This window comes from Sylvia atricapilla, chromosome 7, assembly GCF_009819655.1.
Source record: "Sylvia atricapilla isolate bSylAtr1 chromosome 7, bSylAtr1.pri, whole genome shotgun sequence".
Classification (NCBI taxonomy): Eukaryota; Metazoa; Chordata; class Aves; order Passeriformes; family Sylviidae; genus Sylvia; species Sylvia atricapilla.
In genome coordinates, this window is record NC_089146.1 from 2,735,768 (window position 1) to 2,758,500 (window position 22,733).

A 22,733-nucleotide genomic window follows, 5' to 3' on the forward strand; every position below is an offset into this window, starting at 1 on the left:
CCAAAGTTCGGTTGTTTCAGCATTTTTATTAGACAGTGCTCCACTCAGCAGTTGTACACGCGGCCCTGATGCTCCCCTGATCAGTGTACAAACCCTGGGACATTATTATGCTCTCATGCCACCATGACCCAGGCTGCACAACTCTCCTTTTACAGAAGTGGTACCCAGAAGAAACCCATGCTCAGAGCAGTGTCTCTGCACTGCCATCACACCAGCCAGGCTGGGAGGTAAATGATTAGGCAACTCCTCTCTGCTTCCCAGCCACGTCCCTGTGCTGCTTAGGTCCTATGAATGATAGTGGATGCCTGCTGCTGTGTCCACATGAGCCTGAGACTTGTGACAGGGATGCCCACCCTCAAGGAGATGAGCTTTTCTGCAGTTCAGGCTGTCTTCTGATGGACTTTCAGAAACCTATGAGGGCTTTGAGGAAACAAGTCAGTACTGCTTGCCCATCCAGGCATTCTCAGGGGGCTCCCTGTGCCACTGGGGCTCAGCTGCCCTGTTCAGGCACGTGTGAGTGTAACCATGCCAGGTTTGGTGGGCCAAGAGAGTGGCTGTGCTGCCCTGCTGTTCTCCCCTGCTCTTACGGGACTTGAGGCACTCAGCAGCTCAGCCCTTGAAAGATCAAAACCCGTGGCCATGTAGGTGCAGGCTGAGGAGCTCCTCCCAAACAGCACAAAGCTGTGTGCCTACATCTGTAAACTTCCCTGAGCTCAGTGTTTATCTCATGCTCAGTGCTAAGAAAGCAGTTTACAGAGTCAAGTCCCAAATTTCTGCAAACTGGTGCAGCATCAGCTAAGGACGGAAAAGCAGGTTTACTCCCTGTAAGTACCTGACCTGCCTGACACATCAAAGCCACTTAACCTAGTGCAGATTTTCCAGTTGGGTGGAGTGCAAATCAAACTACAACAAGCAGTAGCAAGGCATAAAAGTGACTCAAATGATCCAGGTCAGGGAAAGCTTATAAAAGAAAACATGTAAATAACATCTATACAGCTAATAGGTTAAACTTTGTGAGAACTCAGTGGCATACATTTCTTTTCTCTTGTTGCTGCTGGTGGGCACCTGGCACCACCTAATACACAAATTTAAATAAAGACTGCAAAATAAACTCTCAAAGCTAAAAAGACACCACAAAAGCAAGCATGCTTAGCTCACTTTTGGACTGGAGTTTGCCATTGGATGACCAATGGACTAGCAAGGTTTAATGTAAGATGGCAGTGGATTACTTGTCTGTCACTGGAACAAATGCACAGAAGAGCTATACATAGCCTCTGCCCTTAGAGCAGATAGGTGCAAACTCAGGACAAGCCTCTGGCATGTCAGTTCCAGCTCTGCCAGTTGCAATAAGGTATTAAAAATATATGTAAGACTCCACAGTCCATCACATTTGCTTCACGTGGCACAGCCCAGATACTGAATCATCTGTTCTCTGGGTGCTCAGAAAGAAAACACTTGAAAACAACTGCCAGGGCAATAGTCTCAGTTTTCCATCTGTTGTCCTCCTAAGGCAGCTAAATTCCTGCAACTATTTGTTAGCACAAAAAGAAGTTAAATAGCCCAGGTTACATTCAATAGAAAACTTCTTCCCAGGAAATGGGATACAGGAAATAGCAAAACTCTGTAGCCGACAAAATACTGTACAGTTCTCCCTGCTCCCACCTGCAGCCCTGAGTTTTTAAGGGACAACAGCAAAACTCTGCATTCTGTCTTTTAAACTAAACAATGTCATGAGACAACTAGAAGTGTTAGAGAACTCAGCATGCCCTCAGGAGGATGGATTTACGTTCAGTTAGGTGAACAACGATGAGTCTGGAAAAAGGAGAAAGCAGCCTTGAACTGCGTTTCCAAGTGCAGAAGGACACAGGCAGCAAACTGCCAAGCAGGATTCAGATTTACAGTTCAAATGCAGGGAACTTGGCCTTGGTAGGCACCAGCAGGTCAGCAAGGAAGTAAATCGTTCCAGCCATTCCTGAGGATGAAAAAAACATATTCTGCTTTAGAGAAATTCCCTTTGGGCACCGTTTTTCTCAGTTACCCAGGGAGTGAATGAGTTATGAAGACAGAAGAAAAGGTCCTAAATAATTTTCAATGTCTGAGCCCAGGTTTCCCTAGCAACTTTGCTATTTCAGTAGGAAAAAAGCATTTTGAAGCTAATCAAATGTTGAAAAGTGCTGGAAGGACACAGTGGGTCTTTTCCCCACTCCAGCTCCCTCCCTTCTGCTTTACTGACCCACAAGCTCAGCACTGGGCAGCTTTGTCAAACTCTGGTCCTTGTGACACTGCTGCCCAAGGTCCTCACTGATGGAAGTTCTGCTGTCCCTTGGCCTGCAGCAGCTTGGAGACATTAGGTTAGCTGGGAGGCTGGCTCCTTCAGCAAATACCCACTGAGGGCAGATTTGAGGGGAGCTGTTAGCAGGAGGCACAAAGTGCCACAGGAACCAACAGAGCCCATAAAAGCAGCCCCTTTTGTTCCTCACCTTTAGAATCAAACTGGAACGCTCATGAAGGATTTAAATCCTTAAAAATGTATAGAGAAGAGACTGTCTGAGAAGCCAGGCTTCTCAAATAACCAAAAGGAGGTCTGTAATCATGAAAGAATTTCCCTTGAGATCTGTACACAATATCTGTGTGGGAGGCCTAAGAGGACCAGACAATCCAGCTAAGACATCAGCCTGTGCTATAGGGAGACCCAGTGGAGCATGTATTTGGTTTTCCTTGGTGCTGGAACAGCTTAGATCCAGGAGCAAAACACAAGGAGATTATCTAGAGACTGAGATTACCTTCAAAGAGAGAGAATGGTGTGTCTGGAGTCCGGCACCCATGCTGCCCATAGCTTAAACACCACTCTGCAAACTGAGAAAAGTACAGAAAGTGTTCAAATCTGGTTAAAGGCAAGTCTTGAAAAGAAAATACTATGTCTTGTCCTCACATTACCCCTTGCAGAGCAAGGCTTCTGAGGGAAATCCCTTCTGTACAGGCTGTCAGACAGTGCCTGCACTGTTGAAGGACTGCTCTGGTCAGATCTAGCTGCATGTCTGCCCCACCAGAAATCGGGTTTTGAAGGCAAAGGCACTGATGGAGAAGGCAGAACTGAATAAGCCCTTTTGCTGCCTCATACACACTTACCTTGCAGGCCCTGTAGAGGTATTTCATGTTCTGAGTGAGGTTGTACAGTGCCAGGAAGGCATAAGCATTGCCAGCTGTGCCATGGCACAGCCCGTAGCCTTTCTTCAGTAACCCGTGCTGCCAGATCACTTCTGCACACTGCAGGGCATCATTCAGGTACTGCTGCTCCCCAAAGACCTGCAGAGACCAGAAACAGTTGTCCTTGCTGAGGCAATGTCCTCCAAACAAAGACCATCCCTGTGGGATGCAGAGGCTTGGCTGTCCTGCTGAAGTGACTTTGCTGTTTGCTTTTTAAGGGGGATGTTTTTGATATCACAACTGGGGATGTAAGAGCATTACTTCACACACAACTAGTTGTCACCATCCATCACAGAACTCGTGGATATTTTCAGAAGTATTTCTTTAATTTCTGTATCAGTCAGTGGTACCTGTGGGGTGATTTCACTGCAACAAGCCATCCTACTTCCAGGCAAGGGGGTCTCCCAGCCTCTTCTGCAGAGGAAGTTTCACACTTAGGGGTCTCTAAAGGGTCTTTGCAAGGTTTCTGGTACCTTGTATGCCTGGAGAAGCATGTAGATTACACCTGGCGCCCCGTGGCACCAGTGGACGAGTAGGTCTCTGGTGTCACCGATACATGGAGGGTAATTCCCAGATGGGAACTTGAGCTGGCAGACATAGTCCACGCTGGGCTTGACTGAGTTGTGCAGCTTTACTTGGCTCACTCCAAAGCCAGGCTAAGAGAGAGAAAACATTTAAATCAGGGAGAATTACCATTCTCACTGTCCCTAAGTGAAAGGTGGAAAACAGTCAGCTATGGCTATATTCCCTTTTGCCTCTTGTGAATTATGTAATTTCTTTGGTTTGGCTTTCACACTTCACAGTTACCCACTCAGTCCCCTGCTGCTCTGCCTTTTGGCAGGGACTTTCAGTCTTACCCTTGCATCCCACAAACAAAGATTGTTCCTAGCATGTCACCTGGTCCTCTAAGCGAGAGAGCTTGCTGCTGCTTTTCCTAAAGATGAACAGGAATAGCTTCAGGTACCCAGAGCTGAAGTAAGGAGATAACAATCTAAAATCAGTATTAAGGATGATTCCTAGCACCTAGAGCATCTCAGCCCTTAGCTGCTGGGCCAGCCCAGCTGGCAGGCTGCAATTCTGTATCTTCACAGATGTTGCTGGGTCATTTCAAGAGGCTGACTTCACTGCTGACCTCAGACGGAAGCAAGGGAGTGGCTTCAGTGTCCTCTTCCAGTGACACTGCCCCACATGCAATCTGTGCAGCTCTAATTTCCCATGGCAGACTGCAATGAGCACTCTCGTCTAAGGATCACACTGTTCCCAGGCTGGGAACTGGAGAATTAAAAATCAATACCTGTGCTGTAAAACCATTAGAGATAAAAGATGTTCTCCTCTCCGTATTTCACATGCTTTCTTCTCCCAGGGCTTTTTTGTGCATCATGCTTGGCTGATCCAGGCTCCTTGGACTTCATACAGCAGAGAAGCAGAAAGCCCATGCAGTATTTTATGGGAGACTTAAAATCATTTCAAACAGCCTCTTGGGAATAAGCTCAGGGACTTGGTACAAATTTAGGCTCACAGCAGATCACTGTCTCCCCTGCTCCTAGCAAGCTATTCTTTCTCCTGGACCACAACCACCTCACATGCCCCTCTTGCCAAATCTTCTGCTTAAAAACCACCAACCATCTCTTCCTCTCTGAGCCACAGAAGAGATCTATTCACAGGACTTCTACTGATCCTGTTTATGGGCTTTAACTTTTAACTTTTCAAATAGTCCTTTGAAACCTGGTGGCTTCCTTTTCCACCTGCTCTGAGAGTTAAGTCTAATAGAAGATTAGAGACTATTTCTAAACCAAAATAATTTGCATTGGTCAGTGATGCTCATAATGCTTTAAAGATTTGATGTTATTTATTGCTGTTATTTTTAAGTGCTTAAGCACTGTAAATATATGCATGAAGGGACCCACAGAGGGGAATTATTTTTTTTTCAGAGCCAGAATATGGAATATTGACAGAGCTCCAGTGAGTTGTGCAAATAGTGAGAAAGCATCAAAGCAAAGGGGTACTGCATCTGCCAGCCTCTTGTCTTGCTCTGCCTGCTTCAGGCACTACAGAACTCAGTTCCTTTATCAAAGTCCCACCCCTTTCACATTTAGAAGCAGGTTCTGCTTTGGATACAAAGGTATTTCCCACTTTCCTACTATGAGCACAGTTTCTTCCACCATGCTTTTCTCTCAGATTCTCACTCCAATGATCTGACACTGCTCCAAGTGACCACCTCAGAAAATGCAGGGAGCCAGCAGATACCAACAAATGAGAATAATTTAGAAGCAATTAACATGAGGGGGAAACTCAGACCAAGCTGAGCTACAGGTCTCCATTATGTGACACTGCTGGTTAATGCAGGTCACGTTTCTCCACAGATCTCCAAGGTCAGAGATTCAATCTTGGATTTGAAGAAAGCCTTTACAATTGGACATGCATGATAAACACATGGGCAAGTCCATCAGACAAGGTATCTTTCCCAGTCTGACATTACCAAAGGCCAATTAAAATGCTGTTCCTTATTCAAAGAAAAGTGAAATAGCTGCTAAGAGCCTCTCCCCTCATGTCTCTTACCTGCATGAGATAGTAGTAAATCCCAGCCAAACCATGGGCTGCCCCCACATAGTACTCCTGGTACCACTCATACATCAGTGGGCTCTTTGCTGTGAAGTTCCTCTTTTTGGCTAAGCTCTCTCCTGAGGCTACAACTGCTTCACACACCTGCGAAGGGATGGGAACAAATGTGGGTGAGGGAAATGTTGCTGTCTTGGACACAGCACGGTGAGTATTCTGACACAGAATCAGATTTGTTTTCCTGCCCAAGCAGAGGGTGGAATGCAGTGTATGCCAGTCCAGTACTGCCTATGGATTTACATGAACAGTGGGAACATGGTGCTTTGTTCCTTCGGAAGAAAAGCAGGTACACCACGATGTGGTTTCTTCCTTATTGCCAGAGTTCTTTACATCTAGCATTGATTTCTACCTGCCCCAAGAGTTGCATGGGAAGAGACACATAACAAATAAGCACAAGACACAGTACCTGCTGAATGTGACTCTGAGGGATCTTCTCCTCTCCGAAGTGCTTATTGACAAATATCAGTGCAGAGAGATAGCCCATGCGCCCATAGAGGAGCTCATCTGGTACTCGTGGGTCAGCCTTGTATAGATGGAGCAAACTACAAGGAAAAATTCACATGGAGGAGGTGAGGAGACACTCAAAGCCACGTAAACAAGCACTGAGACTGGAGCTCCAAACCCTGCTTCATTCCTTCATGCTGCCTGTGCCCTAGGAGTTGTCAGGCCAGACTCTGGGTCTCAGCCTTCCAGCTGCAGGGGTGTGGAATTGCCCCTTCCCTTCTGCCTTTTGTTTGGCTGATTGCTTTAGTCTGCTCTGCTCTACTCAATGCACTCACACTATGTGCTTGGGTTTTAGAGCACCAGCTTGGAAAGCTACTTCAGGAGGAAATCTGGGCTGAAAGAAAAGGGTAAGCATAAAACTGCTGACTGCTCAGGAAAGGCTCCCCACTGTATCTGCCTGTGATGTTACTGGCAAAGCAGACACTCTACCAAAAACCACTACTTTCAAACTAAATGGCTATCCTTTTAATGTGGCTGCTTAAGGAATACTAGAAAGTCAAACCAGTGCTAATGGATGTGGAAAAATCTCACCCCTAACAGTCAAAAGTCCTGATAGGAAAGCCCCTTCCTCTCCATGCCTGCAAACAGCCTGGGCTATGCTGTCAGGTGAGAAAGTGGTGTCTCCAGGAGCTAAAAAGCTAAGTTAGAGGTGGAGCTACGCATGTTGTTTAACACCAAGCTGCCATGGCACATGGAAGAAATATCCCCTAGGGAGAACTGAGCAGCAGTGAGAACAGCTTAGCAAAGTGGGAGTGCTGTGGCTGTCTGAGGACAGCTTGCCTGGCACCAGGCTTTAGCCCACAAGTGCAGAGTGAGGTTTGCTCCAGCCAAGTATTTTCTTTGCGACTTTTCCATTATGGTATTGCAAAGCTGGTGATATTCCTGTAGTGCTAACAGAGACTGACAGCACTTCACATCGGTGCTTAGTAGCCCAGTTCACTCTTGATGCAATTTTCCTTGTGTTTTACCTCTCATCACACTTCCAGAAAGACTGGATGTCCTCTCTTGTCAGGGCAGCAGGTAGCAGTCTGATTGGATTTGGCTTTATTTTTCTAGTCACCTGTAAGACAGCAACCTGAAAAGTGCCATCACTTTTAAAATACCAGCATAAATGGCTTTAAGGCTGTTCCCTGACTGTTTCCTGCTGTGAAACCAGCCAGGAAAAGCTCTGTGTGTGCTGAGCTTCCCTGTCACAGCAATGTGAAGGACAGAAAATGTGCCTTGGAAGCCTCCGCTCCCTGGGCTCCAGGGACACACATTGTTGTAAAGAAGCAACCAAATGCCTCAAGTAGAGAGGATGCTGGGCTGTGACTTGTTACGGCAGGAAACTTTCCCTTGGCACTGGACTCCAAGTGAGCAGGGATTTTGAAGGAGAAAGGAGGGAACAGTGTCTCGAGGTGGATTGGCTCTTGTACCACTTGACATGTGGACTGCTCCATGGGGGAGGTTTCTTTCTCACAGATTAGACCCAAGAGACAGACTTTCCACCCAAGGCATGGATTCTTCTCCCAGCTGCAAGAGCTGAAAGGAAAGGCCTGCTGGCTCCTCATGGTGCCTGTCCCAAAGTCCAAGGAAGGCAGATGAAGAGGGTTTCCAAGGAGGTGTTGGGACAGACAGACTCTGCCTAGCAGCAGGGTGGCCAGAAGAGAAGCTGGCTGGTGATGTTCAGCTCTGGGATGTCAGGAAATGTCAAGTGAAATAGAAGGAACGGATGGATGCATGAATTGTAATACCAGTGGTAGGGATTTTCTCAGTTCTGGACGTGGTATTTCCTTTTTATGGGGAAATTTGGAGCACCTGGACCTACTGTTCTTGTTCTTTGTGCATTACTCCTTTACCTCTAACTGCTTTTCAAGCAGGACCATCAGGGGAGGAAGCCTACCAGGAGTTTCTGCCAGTTTTGAAATGTGGTCATGTATTCAAACACATGTATTCATGTATTCAATTACACATATTCATGTATTTCAGCCTATTACCTCAACTGTCAACAACCAGCAGTTTCTGGACAGAGGGAAATCAAGGCAGCTGTAGAGCAAAATGGGATTTTTGTACACCATTGGCTCTGAAAGTGAAGCTTTGACCTTCTGAACTGGTGGGAGGTCAAAGGAAAAAGAAGGCTCCTAGAACATGGCTAAGATTTTCACAGGCTCTTGGAAAATAGGCTGCCCTGAAACATCAGTCTCTCTAGAGCATAAAAGTACATTTTTTGGTCATGAACTCGTTTAGGAAAAAGCAAGCTTCTGTCTCTTCCACTGCAGGTAAAACCTGGCTGATGGATTCTCTCCACTGGCTCTGTAAAAGTGAGGTGCTTTAAAAGACAGAGGACAAAATGCAGAGAGGCCCTTCTCCTCCACAGCTCTGATTAAAGCGCTGTTTCTATGCACTTGCACTGAACAGTCTAGCAACTGTTCTGTAACTAAACAGCATACTCAAAAACCATTCCAGAGTTTTGATTAAGGGAGCTACTTCTCAAAGAAATACTCTGTTTTAAAGGAGCATGGTCAGGCTAACTGCTCTGGGAATTGGTGGCAGAATAAGGACAGTATAACTGTTTATTTGGGAAAGCCACATTTTTTTGTTTTCCTCCTTGCAGATGTATGAAGAAAGCAATTTCCAGTGTTCTTACTCTATTATACCATTAGATGGCAGTGCAAAATTAACCACGAGATTCCATTCTGCCACCAAACCACAGGCAGAACAAGAGGCTTATGGGGAGGGGAAATCTCAGCAAGAAAACATGAATTAGGAATTGTTTCTCAAACCTGGGACTTATGCACTGACCACAACTGACCAGTTCTATTTGACAGATTAGTTCTCTTTTTGTTAGAAAATATGTTAATCATAGCAAGATTTCACTCTTTGTCAAAGCAAAATTGAACCCACAGATTATTATCAGAATAAAGAAAAGAGTTCTGTCTTCAGACTGATCCTATTCTTAGTTAAGGGAGTGGGAACTTGGTGTCCAAACCATACAGACACCTCTGATTCTCACCTGTGGCTTTTTTTATTTGCCATTATGCATCACTTGCTCCTGGCTGTTTAAGGACAGTCAGTGTTCTGAAGCTCAGAGGTTTTGTCTTTGTGCTGATCATGTATAAATGGAAACTCTCTCTGGGGCTTCTCACCTTAAAACCCTTCTCCCTTAACTGAGAAATGCTTGCAACTACATCTCCTTAACTATTTTCCTTCCTCTGCCACATGCTGATCTGTGACTGCTTGTTTGTCCTTTTCTTGTCTTAAGTACCCAACAAAAATACATGTTGAAAACAGTCGAGGAAAGGCAGGAAGTAGAAATAAATGAATCATAACCAGCTGCACTCTGCAATTGAAAGGGATGCTGTCAATCTTAGGTTTAAGTCAAAGACAACTAATAAAGAGCAAGTGGAAGCAAGTACCAAAATTAAATCTAATAATCTTACCACATTTTTCCTTTTCATCAAAATGACTGTAAAGCTAAATTAAAATGTTCTCAAAACCCACCAAACCCCACCTTCTGGAGGGTTTTTTTTTTGTTGTTGTTTTGTTTAGTTTTTAATTTTGGCACTTTTTTCTTCCCGTGTTTATCAGGATTATTTTTAAGATGGCAATACCAGCTGAACAATCTCCTTGCTCCCCAGCCTGCCATGCAAACGTGTTTGTCCTTAAACGACCTCTTTTACCAGGGCAGGAAAAGTTTGTGCTGCCTTGCTAAGTTACTGAATTATTTCTCACACAAGACTGCAACAAAATGTATTCACATTTGTCAGAGAGTGCCTTATACAAGCCCAGACCAGCTCTGTGAGCAAGAGGAAGGTCAGCTCAAAGCCATAACCAAGCATTTTACCGGATGATGCAGTCCTCTGCCTGCTTCTGGTTCTGCAGCTTGTGGTAGATGACAGCAGCCACTGCCAGGGGCCCGGCATCGCCACACAGGAAAGTGATGGATCTCCTGGTCATGCACCTCAGGCTCTTCTTCACGTACTCATGGGCCACCTCGAGGTAGGCTGGGTCTCCATACACGTCATACAGGTGCAAATACAGCAAAGCAATGCCTGCAGGAGGAACATGCAGGTTGTATCCACTAGAAATGTTTGTTCTGTTACTTCAGCGAACCTGAAAGTCTGGCCTGGCCCTCATCTGGGGCATACAGCCTTCTCAAGGACATAACCCACAGCTTCCTTTCCTGCTTTGTCATCTCCTTGTAACTTGATGCTGCTTGGGAGTGGATGGCAGGTCAAGACAACAGGAGGGCCTGACCCAGGAAGGCCTGGAGAACAGCACGGAATTGCATAAAATTTTACGTACAATCACGTACAATTTTAGTAGCAAGGAGCAAAAATGAGACCTAGACAAACCCACCTAAATCCATACACTGTACCTGTGACTTTTGCTCAATAGGGAAGGGGAAAAAAAAGTCATCTTTGGGCAGATGGTACTTGTGACAGAGTAGAACTGAGTTGTCATCCTCTCTATTTTTTCCCCATGCTTAGGGGGTAAGGGGTTGGGTCACTTAGCTTGGATTGGATTTTTATAAAAAGTAACACAACATCAACACTGAGAAACAACACCCTTAAGATATCCAGACATCCTCTTTGACTTTTTTTTTTCCTTCTAATATTATTTTTTAATTCCTTTCCACTGGGAAGCACTAGCAAGATTGTTACAGTTTCTGTGGGCATCATCTCCTGTGGTTGAGCAAGTCCCAAGCCCTACAGCAAGGACTGGTGCATCCTAGAAAAAAGGGACAGTCCAATTCTCCTCTTCAGAACATCAGTCATGAGATCAGCCCTTGTCTGAAACACAAACAGCTGCCTGGAATCCTAGAAAAGGCTGCATGGTCCTCACTAGAGGTTTTCAACGACCTGGCCAGGTACAAAACCAATTCTGCTACTGAGCAGTCACATCAATTGCTGTCCTTTGCCTCTCTGTCTTCCCCCAGCTCTTGAAGTTTTTAGTAAGGAAATGAGGAGTTCTCAGTAAGTGTGTGCCTGAGAGGTCTGTCGCACTTGAACCATCCTTCTGATTTGGGAGCCATCCTCAAATCTGCACTGAAGAAAGCTATTGGCCTACATCACTGAGAAGAGCTTATTTCTCCCCTTAACAAAAACCATTTCTAAGATGACTCAGGTCCTGTATTAAGCCTAAATTAATAGAGCCAGTCTCTGCAGATTTTGATGTGTTAAGGTCAAGGGGGCAAGCGTGCTGCAAAATTACAGTCCAAGGTACTGAGGACAATTTCAAACTTGGATAATTTTCTCATTTTGCATGGGTAATCTCCAAAGCTTCATGTTACAGACAATTCAATTCCACATGTACATTATGTATAAAATTTCCATTTTCTGCTGAAGCTAATAACCTTGTCCTCTCTCTAAGCAATTCAGTGCTAGCAGCTCTAAGGAGAGCTCAGCTGTACAGCACCATCACTCAAGTCTGTAAGGATGTGGATACAAAGCCTTTCTTTAAAGGGGAACCCTCCTCTTCTGGCTAGAAAATGTCAAGTGACTCTCCTTGATTTATTTAGTACCTAGCACATCTTCTAGACTTATTAGCCTGATAGCTGTCTGAGCACAGCTTGCACTCTTGACTCACCTGCTTTAATATACAACTTTTAGCTTTGTAAGTAGTTTCTATTCCTACCGCCTTCACACCACCCTAATTATGCACATAAATACCCTGCCAAGACCACTGCAAGGACTGAATTCTTAGAAAGTAAATCTCAGCATTGTTTTCCTCTGATTTCTTTGCCTCTCCTCTTTTAAAACATTTCTCACCCCCGTTCCTCCCAGGCACAGGCATCTTTGGAAGGACTCCAAAGAACCACTGACCTGTACTAAAAGATGAAGCTGCTTTCTCAAAACGTTCCCTTTTTATTTAAAACCAAAAGGTCTTATAAACTGCATCTAAAGCCAGTTTTCCTAATTCATTCCTGTTGTCGTTTGATACTGGCAATAAGCCAGGTACCCACAAAAGTTCTTCTCTCTTCTGTTACAGCTGGACAGAGGAGAAGGGGAAAAAATTAATGAAGGGCTCATGTGTTAAGGATTGGGAGAAAAAAACATTTTAAGGGCAAAACAGGTTCAAATGTAAAGGTATTAAGTAAATGTATTATTAACAGAATCAGAGGAGGATAATGAGAAGTAAAATAAGCCTTATGGACATGTTTCTCCCCCCCTAGCCCTTCCCTCCTTCCCACTGACAGTACAGGGAGACAGGGCAGGGGGGTTTTGCTCAGTCCATCACTCTTCGCTCAGGGAGAGGAGTCTTTCCTCTGCTGTGCTGTGGGGTCCTCCCACAGGCAAGCAGTCATTCCAAAACTGCCTTGGCGTGGTCACTCATCCATGGGGTACAGTCTTTTAAGGACAGGCTGCTCCAGTCTGGAAGCAGGGTCCTCTCCCTGTCTATCTCTGGAAGCAGGAGCCTCTCACTCTATTTGGGTCTCCCACTGGATCACAGTTTGCTCTGGCATTCACCCAGATGCCGTGAGCACTTCTCCCACAGGCTGCAAGTGGATCTCTGCATCCCCCGTTGGACTTCATGCATTATAGGGGCACAGCTGCTTCACCACAGTCCTCACCACGACCTGCAGAGGGATCTCAGCTCTGACGCTTGGAACACCTCCTCCCCCTCTTTCTTTCCACTGGCCTTGGTGCTGCCATGTTTTTGCCCACACGTCCTCACTTCCTCCTCTTTTCTGACTAGAAGAAAAACTGCTGCTTGTAGGTACCACTGTCAACAAGTTCCACTAGTTCAAAGATCCCTGCAGGATCCTGTAGCACCGAGGGATTGATCTGTCTAGGTTCCATGTCAGGGAATTGCTCATCACCCTTTCGCTGCTGGCCGGGCAGTGGTGGCCGCAGCAGCGCTGGTGCTGTTGAACACCCTGCTCATGTGGGGTGCTGGGAAGGAGAAGCTGCCCCTGGCCCTGCCCTTTCACTGCAGCAGGGCTGGCTAGAGATGGCCAGGCAGGGCTCAGCACGGGCTGTGCTGAAATGGCAGCAGCCCTGGCCGTGTATTGCCGCAGGCTGTGCCAGGCACGCGGTGCCTTCCCAGCCCTGGGGAAAAAACTGTGCTTGTGCTGTTTTGGTTTTCTTCTTAATCCTGTCATCACAACCTCTGTAATTGGGCCAGCAGCACGTCCATCTTCAGAGCCATGAGATTTGCTCTGTCAAACATGGAAGCTTCTAGCAGCTTCTCACAGAAGCTACCCCTGTGGCCCTCCCCTGCTGCCAAAAAATCAGGCCATGCCAGATCAACACAATTCCTCAAGGAATTCCTTACTCCCAAACTGATCAGAAGGGCGCAAGTGGTGCTGCCTTCAGCTTGCTGGTCACCCTGTTGACTGGGTATTTGTATGGCATGCTTTAAGTGGTACACAAACATGGCATCACCAGACACATGGAGCTAGGCAGGCTGTGGATGTGCTCCATTTCTGTGTGCCCTGCAGGTCTGGTGTTCAAGTGTCCCACATGGAAATGTGACCTAATTTTATGACCTCTGTTTCCAAGCAGAACTGCCATACAGTGGCTGCCTGTGGCCTGCTACTGCCAAAGATGTCTGGGCTTTGTTCTGTTGACTGTTTACTACTGGACCTTCTTCTCAAATGTCCAAGTTTTTTGCTTCTTCCCCCTGCTGCAGAGCCAAATGAGATGGAGAATGCATCAGAGAGTCCTTGATGGCACAAAGACTCCTTGCACTGAATATGTGCTACTGACAGACCAGCAGGGCACTGATGACTGAAACAGCAACCTCCAGCATGCAGAAAGCCAATACACTGGAGCTGAGTGTTAATGCCCAAGATGCTTGCTCACTGCAGGGAATCAGTAGGCCAAAGTCAATTCTGTGCGCCTCACAAAGCCTGCTTAGTCAACACCTTCAGAAGGACAGTAAACAGCACCTCTCTCCTCTCACCTTCCTGTACAGTAGGTGTAGAGGACTACCTTGCACTAGAGATTTGAGTGGGGCAGTGGAGTACATGTTGTACATAGCAGAAATGGAATTGTTTGCACCAGCTGGCCTGTGCTGATGTCCTGACTTCAGCAACCATTTCAACAGAGCAGCATTGCTGGAAATACAAAAGGTGAGCTAAAGCTCTGCAGTAGGCAGAAGGGGTATCTCATCCATGTGACCATTCTGTGGATGGAAGAGAAGCTCTGCCTCAACTCCTCTGCAAGTTTAGACTTGCTCTTCTGTGTGACTGCAAGCAGTTTGTTTTGCAAGCAAGTTATGCCATTAGACTGTTCTGAACATGCCTCCTTGCCCAGCAGGAGCTGAGCTATGCTGCTTCTACCAAGGAAAGGAGGTTGCCACAAAAGGTTATTTAGTTCCAAACCAACCATCCAGAGTCATAAAGACCTCAGAGATCTTGCCTTAATCCAGGGCAGTAAGTCAGCCAGCAGCCTCAAAGCAGGATGTCAAACGCAGAGGGAAGAAGCAGAAACCTATCTCTGCACAGTGATGAAGCCTGACGGTTTCTAGTGGGACACCTGATGCCATTTTATTGAGTCAGCCATGAGGTAAAAGAGCACGGATGGCCCAGCTTTATGGGCCAGCTTTACTACCCAGCTGAAAGAATAATGAGCATCTTTCCTGGTGCAGACACATGGGATGCTACTTTGCACTCCTAAATGCATGCCAAAGCCATACTGCACACAACACTGAGACATCTCTGCAAGCCCATGTCCAGAACTGGTTGGGGAGCCAGTTTGCAGCTTATCTTCCTAGTGCACTGTGGGACGCTGGATGATTATCCAGGATGCCTGAACATTTATCCTGCCTTAAAACCTGGGTAACAGAGCTTCTTCTGTGAAATGTTTTACCCATCATAAAATCCTACAACAGGTTAGGTTAGCAGGGATCAGCAGTGATCTGCTCCAACCCTCTGGAAAGAAGGTCAGCCTCAAATTTGCATGCCATTGCTCTGGGCTTTGTCCAGTCAAACCCTATCTCCAAGAACAGAAACTTCACTAAAAGTACCCACCAAGCATTTGGCAGCAATGTGGTTTATGTGAGTGACCCAAGGCACTCTATTATCTCTGAACAAATGCAGCCTCACTTTCTCTTGTTCTCTAGGGATTATCCAAGGATTTCCATTTTTCTGAACAGGACTAAAAGGGACATAAATTCTCTGGGTTCTGAGGTTAAAACAAACATATTACACTAAAGTGAACGAAAAGTGTTTTCCCAGAAACTTTCCTGAACTGGTTCAGTCATAATTTCATTCTTACACGGCTTTCCTTTCAAAAGACACCTGAGCCCTGCTTCTTGTCCCTATTTGCCAATGGGACAGCCAAAAGCTGTGGATGGGGCAGGCCAGCTGGACTCAGTGGGCAGTTTCAGAGGCCCTCCAGTGCTGAAGGCCACGACAAAGGCATTGCCAGGGAAGGGAATGCTGGCATGGGAAACAAATTCCAGATGCACTACCCTAGTGCAGAGAAAGGGCAATCTCTCCCTTATATACCTCATGATCTTGGAAGAACACAACAGTCCAGCAGGCACTGAACTCAGGAGCATCCTAGCTTCTGCAGTCAGCTGGTGACAGGAGTGAATTTCCTTCCATTCTCTTTTCATCATCTGTGCTCCCAGTCAAGACAGTCTTTGGAGCAAGGCCTTTTGCATTATCACAACACCACCAGGCACATCCGTACCCCTCAGCATCCTCACGCTGATCCGTTTGAAAATGGATGAGGCTGCTGTGCTCAGGATCTGAACTGCTTCTGACTCAGAATGAGCTTAGGGCAGTTTAGCCTTCCTCAGTCAACACTGTGATACCAGTGAAACAGGTTAGGGAAAAAACTCCTCCAGCAGTCTCCCTAAACTGATGACAAGCCAAAGGAGAACACAACAGCTGAGGCTGGTCTGTACCCAGGCACGTACCAGGTGCTGCCTATGGGGCTGTGATCTCTATGGGGAACTGAATGAGAACATAACAAGCTGATTCAAATATGTTTTGAGGGCACTCTGCCATACGCTGGATAATCTTGATCCAAAGTGTGCTTTCACTGCCTCTGAGCCGAACATCTGAGTCCTTCCCTCCCTCTGCTCCAACTTCATGTGCCAAGAAGCCATGGCTTCCCTGGCACAAAGTGCACACCGGGGGAACAGGGCTCTGGCAAATGTGTTGGGAAAGAAACAAGCCCCAAAGTAAAATGCCAGCATATGCTGTGTATTACTGAGTGTAATGTAGTACACTCGAGTATGTTACATTTCACACAGGGTTTGTGCCAAGAGAGCCATATTTCAAATTTCCCTTATTAGTGGTCACGAGAGGCAGGGTGGATTTTAGACTGCTGGGCAATGATTCACATGAGGAGATACTCAACAAGCCTTTCCTGCACAAGCAATTACAGGAAAAAGCCGCTGCCTTGGCCCAATTAATTTTGTCTCTGGAAACCAGCTCTGAATAAATTAATATAGCTGGAATTGGAAAAGAAGGTAGGGCGACAAAGTCATAGTGCAACATCTGCAAACTTCACCGTGCTGGTTGTGACTTCCAGGAAACCCATCCATGGATTTTTTTTCCTACTAGCCAAGGCAAGAAGGCAGTGTGCCCATTGAGGAATGATCTCTGGGAAGAAAAGAGAAGAATGCCTCTTGAGAAACTCCCTTCCAAACGAAAACAAGCTGAAATCCTACCAGAGTCCTCAACCACTGTTTCATAACTGCAGTCACTTTCCAACAAGAAGTACCTTAGGACTACCTGAGGAAAGGGAACAGGGCCTCTGGGGAAAAGTATTTTCCTTCTCCCCGAGGACTTTGGGAGTACTCCTACCATCAACTGTCCTCCTGCTTTGTCTCCTGAATTTTCTGGCTGGAGGCAGACTCTGCGATCAGGATTGAAGACTACCTCTACCCAAGCAGTGCTTTTCCTCAGAGGAGACCTCAGTGCAGGATCACACAGCCTGAAAAACTGAGCATGAATCCCAAGGTGAAATCAGCCAGCACTCAGCAGAAATGTATAAATTTACTGGCAGCACAAGCAGAGTGCTGCCAAGACAGCAGCTGACAAAATCAATGTTCTCCCACGCTGGAATTTAATACTGGTATCCTAGCATTTCTTATGAACTACTCTTGAGTGCTCTCAGAGCCTGCCTGCCTTACTAGAATTTTGAAGCAGACATTTCTAGCACTTCTGTCATCAAGCTGCAATGCTAGTTTAGCACCAACACAGTGAACACCACTCTCTCAAGCAAACTGTTGGCATTAAGTTCCAAAGCACCCACACACAAGCCAACCACACCCAGATTACACTGTAGAAAGTTGCCATTTAAGATTGCAGTGTATTGCGAAAAGAAAAGAAGCAGCACCAAAAAAATCTTGCAGCAAGCGTGAGATTAATTTCAACAACCCTAGGGTCCCTCCAAAGGGCCTGGCACAGCGCAGAAGGCAAGGAAGATGACAAAGCACACAGCAGCAGCTAAAGATGGGGCACAAGGAAAGGTGTGTCCTCCCTGGCACCAGTGGGTAGAAACACAGAAGTGAAGGTGGGGCACACTCCCCGGGAAGGAAAACCAGATTGAAAATGCCAAATAGGAGAAAGACGAGCTCCTGGAAGCTTTGCACACGAGTTAGTATGAGAAAGGCTTCCACACTTTATTATACTCACATTAGTATTTCTGCTCCTTCTGACAGGCACTGGAGCAAAACTAGCGCTCACTAAGTGGAGTGGCACTACCTGGGGAAAAGGAATGGAGCAATCTGCCAATCAGACAAGGTAATCAGATAAAATTCAGCCTGAACAGAAAAGACAGACATTATCTCAGGCCATTAAGCTCAAGGCTGCCAGATGCAAGGACTCCTTGCAGGTAAATGAACCACCATGTACACCTGCCTACTTCGTGGAGCACTGGATGGAGCACTGGCTTTGTTGTCATCACCCCCAGAGTGGCTGGAGTTGGAGCTGTCCCTTTGGCAGGCTCCCATATCTACTCTCAAGCAAGTGCTGGCTTTCTCCATCGTATAAGTTCAGCACTATTAACCAAGACTGGATCCAATCCTGCCCTATGACACTGTGGTCTTCCTTCCGCAGAATGAAACCTGCTTCAAAAATGGGGAGTCCGGAGAAAGACATCCCCTTGTTCTAGTGGACCAAAACACGCAAAACACAAGAGGTACCATTCTTGACATGGCTCTGCTGTGACCATTCCAGTGGCCAAATCCCCACGGTGTGCTCCAGGGAGCTCCTGTTCCATGGGATCCGACCCTACCTGTCCAGCCAGTGTAGGCGGTGCAGTCATGCGGGTCGGCGGACTTGAGGCCTCTCTCCATCTGCTGCAGCAGCTCCCTGATTTTGTTATTCAGCCGCTGCGTGAATTCGGGGCTCAGCTGTGGAGAGAAAAACCCACCGAACGTGAAGGCGACGGGGAACCGCGTTTGACAGGTCTGTGCTGCGCACGGCCGGGGCAGACCCGCACAGCCGCCGCACCCCAGCCCCGCTCACCCGCCCGGCCGCGTCGAAGTAGCTGGTGGCCAAGGACTTGTCATAGTCGGCGTAAGGGTTCGGCAGCGCCCGCTGCGCCATCATGGTCCCGCTCGGCACGCTCGGCTCCGCTCGGTCCCGCTCGGCTCCGCTCGGCCCCGCTCGGCTCCGCTCGGCCCCGCTCGGCTCCGCTCGGTCCCGCTCGGCTCCGCTCCGCCCCGCTCGGCTCCGCTCGGTCCCGCTCGGCTCCGCTCCGCCCCGCTCCGCCCCGCTCGGCTCCGCTCGACTCGGCTCGGCCCCGCTCGGCCCCGCTCGGCCCCGCTCGGCCCCGCTCGGCTCCGCTCGGCCCCGCTCGGCCCCGCTCGGCTCGGCCCGGCCCCGCTCGGCCCCGCCCCGGAAGGCGCCGCTGCCGCCGCTCGCCCTTTCCCGCGCCGGGGGCGGGCTCGGGGCCGCTGCTGGCTCTGAGCGGGGACCGTGTCCGCCTGTTCCTCTGTGGGGCACGGGCTCTGCAGCAGCTTCTGCCTGCTTTAGAGAGCCCTGTGGGGTTAAGGCGCCTTGTAGCTTATCATCAAGGCACCCCTTGCTGGTGGGTCTGTCTGCTTTAGGGAGCCCTTTGGGATGTAAGGTCCCTGTCAGCTGGTCTTGCGGGGCTTAGGGACACTGGTGTTTGAGGGTAAGTGATTCTGTCTTGCCCAGGGAGGAGCCCTGTGAGATTTTGGGCCTGTGGTGTTTAGGAGCCCCATGTGGAGTCCTGTGGGGTTTGGCTCAGTTGGCTGCAGGAATCTTGGAGGCCCTGTGGGCTCCGGGGCACCAGCCTTGAGCGAATGGGCCCCACGAGGGTTTGGTGTTAGACTGGTGCAGCTGCTGACAGAGGGTCAGCTCAAGGAGAACGTGCTGAGTCCTGCTGCCCCCAGCAGTATTTCCTCACCTGGGTGGAAACCAGCCTGGGGGACAGGGGCTCTTCCTTGCTGTACCTTGCTGAGCTGCTGCATCTCACCTGTGTTGGCCGAGCTACATCATCCTCGTGAAGGGATTTGGTCCCCATGGCTCAGACTGAGCAGTGCTTTTCCCCCAAGTGCAACACAAGTGTGCTGCCGGGGTCTCCTTGCTGTCATTGTGGGGCAGGGTGTCCCTGTGCAGCCATCCATGTACAATGTACTTCGTGCTGCCAGGCAGTATTAATTGGCCTAACGTGTTCTTGTGTGCTGTATCCCTCAATCCAGGCCTCGCTGCTTGGTGTAACACTGTGCCCAGCTCTCTTTCTTCTGACCCTGTGGACCTGAGATGAGCTGTGATGTCCCTGCCTGAGGTGTGGCTTGCTGAAGGTGCAGCTTTGGGGCTCCCCAGCGCTCGTAGCACTGCAGGCTTGTGTGTGTCTGTCGGGGAAGCAAAAAGGGAAGCGGCTGAGCTCCAAGCTCTTGGTATATCAAGGCCAAAGTGCAGTGACACTGCCCCTTGCAGGAGCTGAATCCATCTGGGTGAGTTTAGGGGAAGTCGCTGCTCTAAGAATTTACATACTGGTGACTGCAAACACCCTGAGAATTCATCAGGCTGCTGCATTCATGCCTGTGACAGTTGTATTATATAAGGGATTCTGGTTTTCTGTCCATATGTCCATTCTTTATTACAACTAATAAAATTGGACCTCAAAGAAAAAAACACAAATTATTTCACGATATGGTGAGAAACAAGCATAAAAGAGGGAATTGCAATTATGTTTGCTTTCAAGGGTTTTTTTTTCAGTCAGCTGTTGCTTGTTTAGTGAATTTCAATCATGTCAACATTGCCTTGCATTCAAGGCAAGGAGATGGACTGCAGTTTTAGTATTCAGGGAGGCAGCTCTAGCATCAGCAAATAATAATGTGGAGTCTTCTGCTTAAGGCCAAATTCACATCCCTGTATTATGGTCTTCCCTTCCATCTGCAGGTCAAAGCAGTATTCACTGCCCTCCTTCCCTCAGGCACAGTTCAGTATTAACTTCCAGCATAAAGCATAGCATTTCAGCTTCACAGTCTTTCTTTGCTTCCTCACGTTAATTTTTTTTTCCTGATCACTTAAAGACAAAGATGGTTCTCTCAAATTATCCTGCCTGTACTCTCCACCACCCTGCCAAGGTGTTATGTGTCAGTATACCATTTTCTAATTGGCCATGGTCTCCTAGGCTTTGAAGCACCTCTTGCTGCCCAGGATGAACCCAGAAATCCAGGCTGCAGCTGTCACTCAGAGCCCAGATAAGAGACTCATGATTCATCCTTAGTAACCTGCCCGTGCAGAATAGGGAATGAAAGAAGGAAGTGGGCTTGAGAGGAAAGCTGCTCCTGTGTTATTGCAATTCCAATCACTTTGGGCTGTTTGGGAGTGGTGGGCCTGTTTGTTTGCTTTGTCTGAAAAGGGTCGTGCTGCATTCTCTGAAAAAAAAATATATTAAAAGCTATTAAAGCCGATCTGCTCAGAACACATCTAGAGAGGAATTTTGTGTGGATGCAGCTATGAGAGCACAGAGAAAATGGTGAGAAAGCAGTCTCTAGTAGCCTTCCTGGCAGTCCTGTCACATTTTGCTGCAGAAAAATCTGTCTCTGAAGTGACTTGCAATCAGCGGTCGGATAGATGTCCCCAAATCTTTCTACCTGTGAGAAAACTAAAGGGTGTAAAATCCATGACATTGTCTGTAAGACAAATCCTTACCAAATTTTAGCAACATAAGAATCCTGGCTGTGTGTGGTCCCAACTGGACTGGTAACAGATCTGTGGATTACATGAACGAAATTGATATTTCACAGCCATCCTTGAGGAGAACCTGAGCGTGCCTGGGTGTCTGCTCCCTCCTCATTCCAGTGGGGATATGGAACCAGAATCTCTGACAGATGTTACAGCTGCTTGCATGCTATGTGGCATCCTGCCTGAGGGCATCCTGAAACACCTTCCTGAGAGGAGCTGTGTCCTGCTGGAGGCCGTCCTTCCCTGGCTGTAGGCATCCATCAGCTCTGCACACCCACAGCGACTCTCCCCGCAGCAGGTGCCCGATGTGGGCAGTGGAGATGCAGACTTGCAAGTGGCCTTTCCAAAATGGTAGTTTGCCATGTGCCCCCCCTCCACAGCCTCCTCTCAGGGTCAGACTGACCTCACACAGCAGGCTCCACGCTGTGAACCAGATGGGCTTGGCACAGTAACCCTGCAATCGGAAATGTGGGGGGTTGCTTGTTCTCCTTTGCAGTTGCATGCTGTATGTGAGGGAGTGCAGTGAGCAAGGGTAGAGTGTCCTTCGTAGCCTTGTCAGGTAGAAAAAGGAATCTGAGAAGCTGTGTGGAAGGGCTCCGCTGAGCATGGTCATCCTCAAGGTGTGTGAGAATGTCACGGAAAAATGTCCTTGGGCGGTGGGAGGGGTTTCATCTGCTGAAAAATTGCCCAAGGGATGTCTCAGCAGAACTCCTACATCACAGAGCTACTGCAATACAAGATTTTTTGTGGACATTTAAGAGGTGTAATCCAAGTTGTGGCCTTTATCTTCTCATCTCTGCTTCGGTTTGTTTCTTTTTGGTGTTGGCTTCTTTGTGTTTCTGTTTCAGACAGCACAGAGTAAAAGTGAGAAGCTTCCCAGCTGTATTCATTCACCTCTCTTACACATTACTTATTCAGTAGCAGCATAGCTAAAGATACTATATACTTAAGATTGGTGTCCAAAGTGTCCTAGGACATACAAAAGATCAAAATCAAAGATGCCTTTTTCTTGATTTTAAATAACAGTTTTTAATATCAGGTGCTGTTTCTGCCATGATGCAATGTATAAACTAGAGATAACTCTAAAACCTTTGCCATTCTTTAATATTAGAGCCACAGCTCCTCATATTCCATCTCAGTAAAAATGCAAACCCACATGAAGAAATTGAAGACTTAATTGCTGTTCTGAAGCTAAGTAGCTTGGCTTTGGAAGGTGAGGCAAGTGTTATATCTCAGCATTATGAGTGGAATTTCTTTTCCTTTTAGAGGGATATCCAGGAGAAGGGAAAAC

General features: G+C 47.4%; 1 protein-coding gene across 1 annotated transcript; it reads right to left on the reverse strand.

The window, feature by feature from the left end:
• Nucleotides 1–11: 11 nt before the first annotated feature.
• Nucleotides 12–18,839, reverse strand: LANCL1 (LanC like glutathione S-transferase 1). Its single transcript, XM_066322421.1, has 9 exons — nt 18,746–18,839; nt 18,513–18,630; nt 10,154–10,361; nt 6,233–6,368; nt 5,767–5,913; nt 3,681–3,863; nt 3,130–3,306; nt 2,784–2,856; nt 12–1,972 (listed from the first exon to the last, which is right to left on the reverse strand). The coding sequence occupies exons 1-9, from the start codon at nt 18,827–18,829 to the stop codon at nt 1,896–1,898; spliced, it is 1,203 nt and encodes a 400-aa protein (XP_066178518.1). The 5' UTR covers nt 18,830–18,839; the 3' UTR covers nt 12–1,895.
• Nucleotides 18,840–22,733: the final 3,894 nt, after the last annotated feature.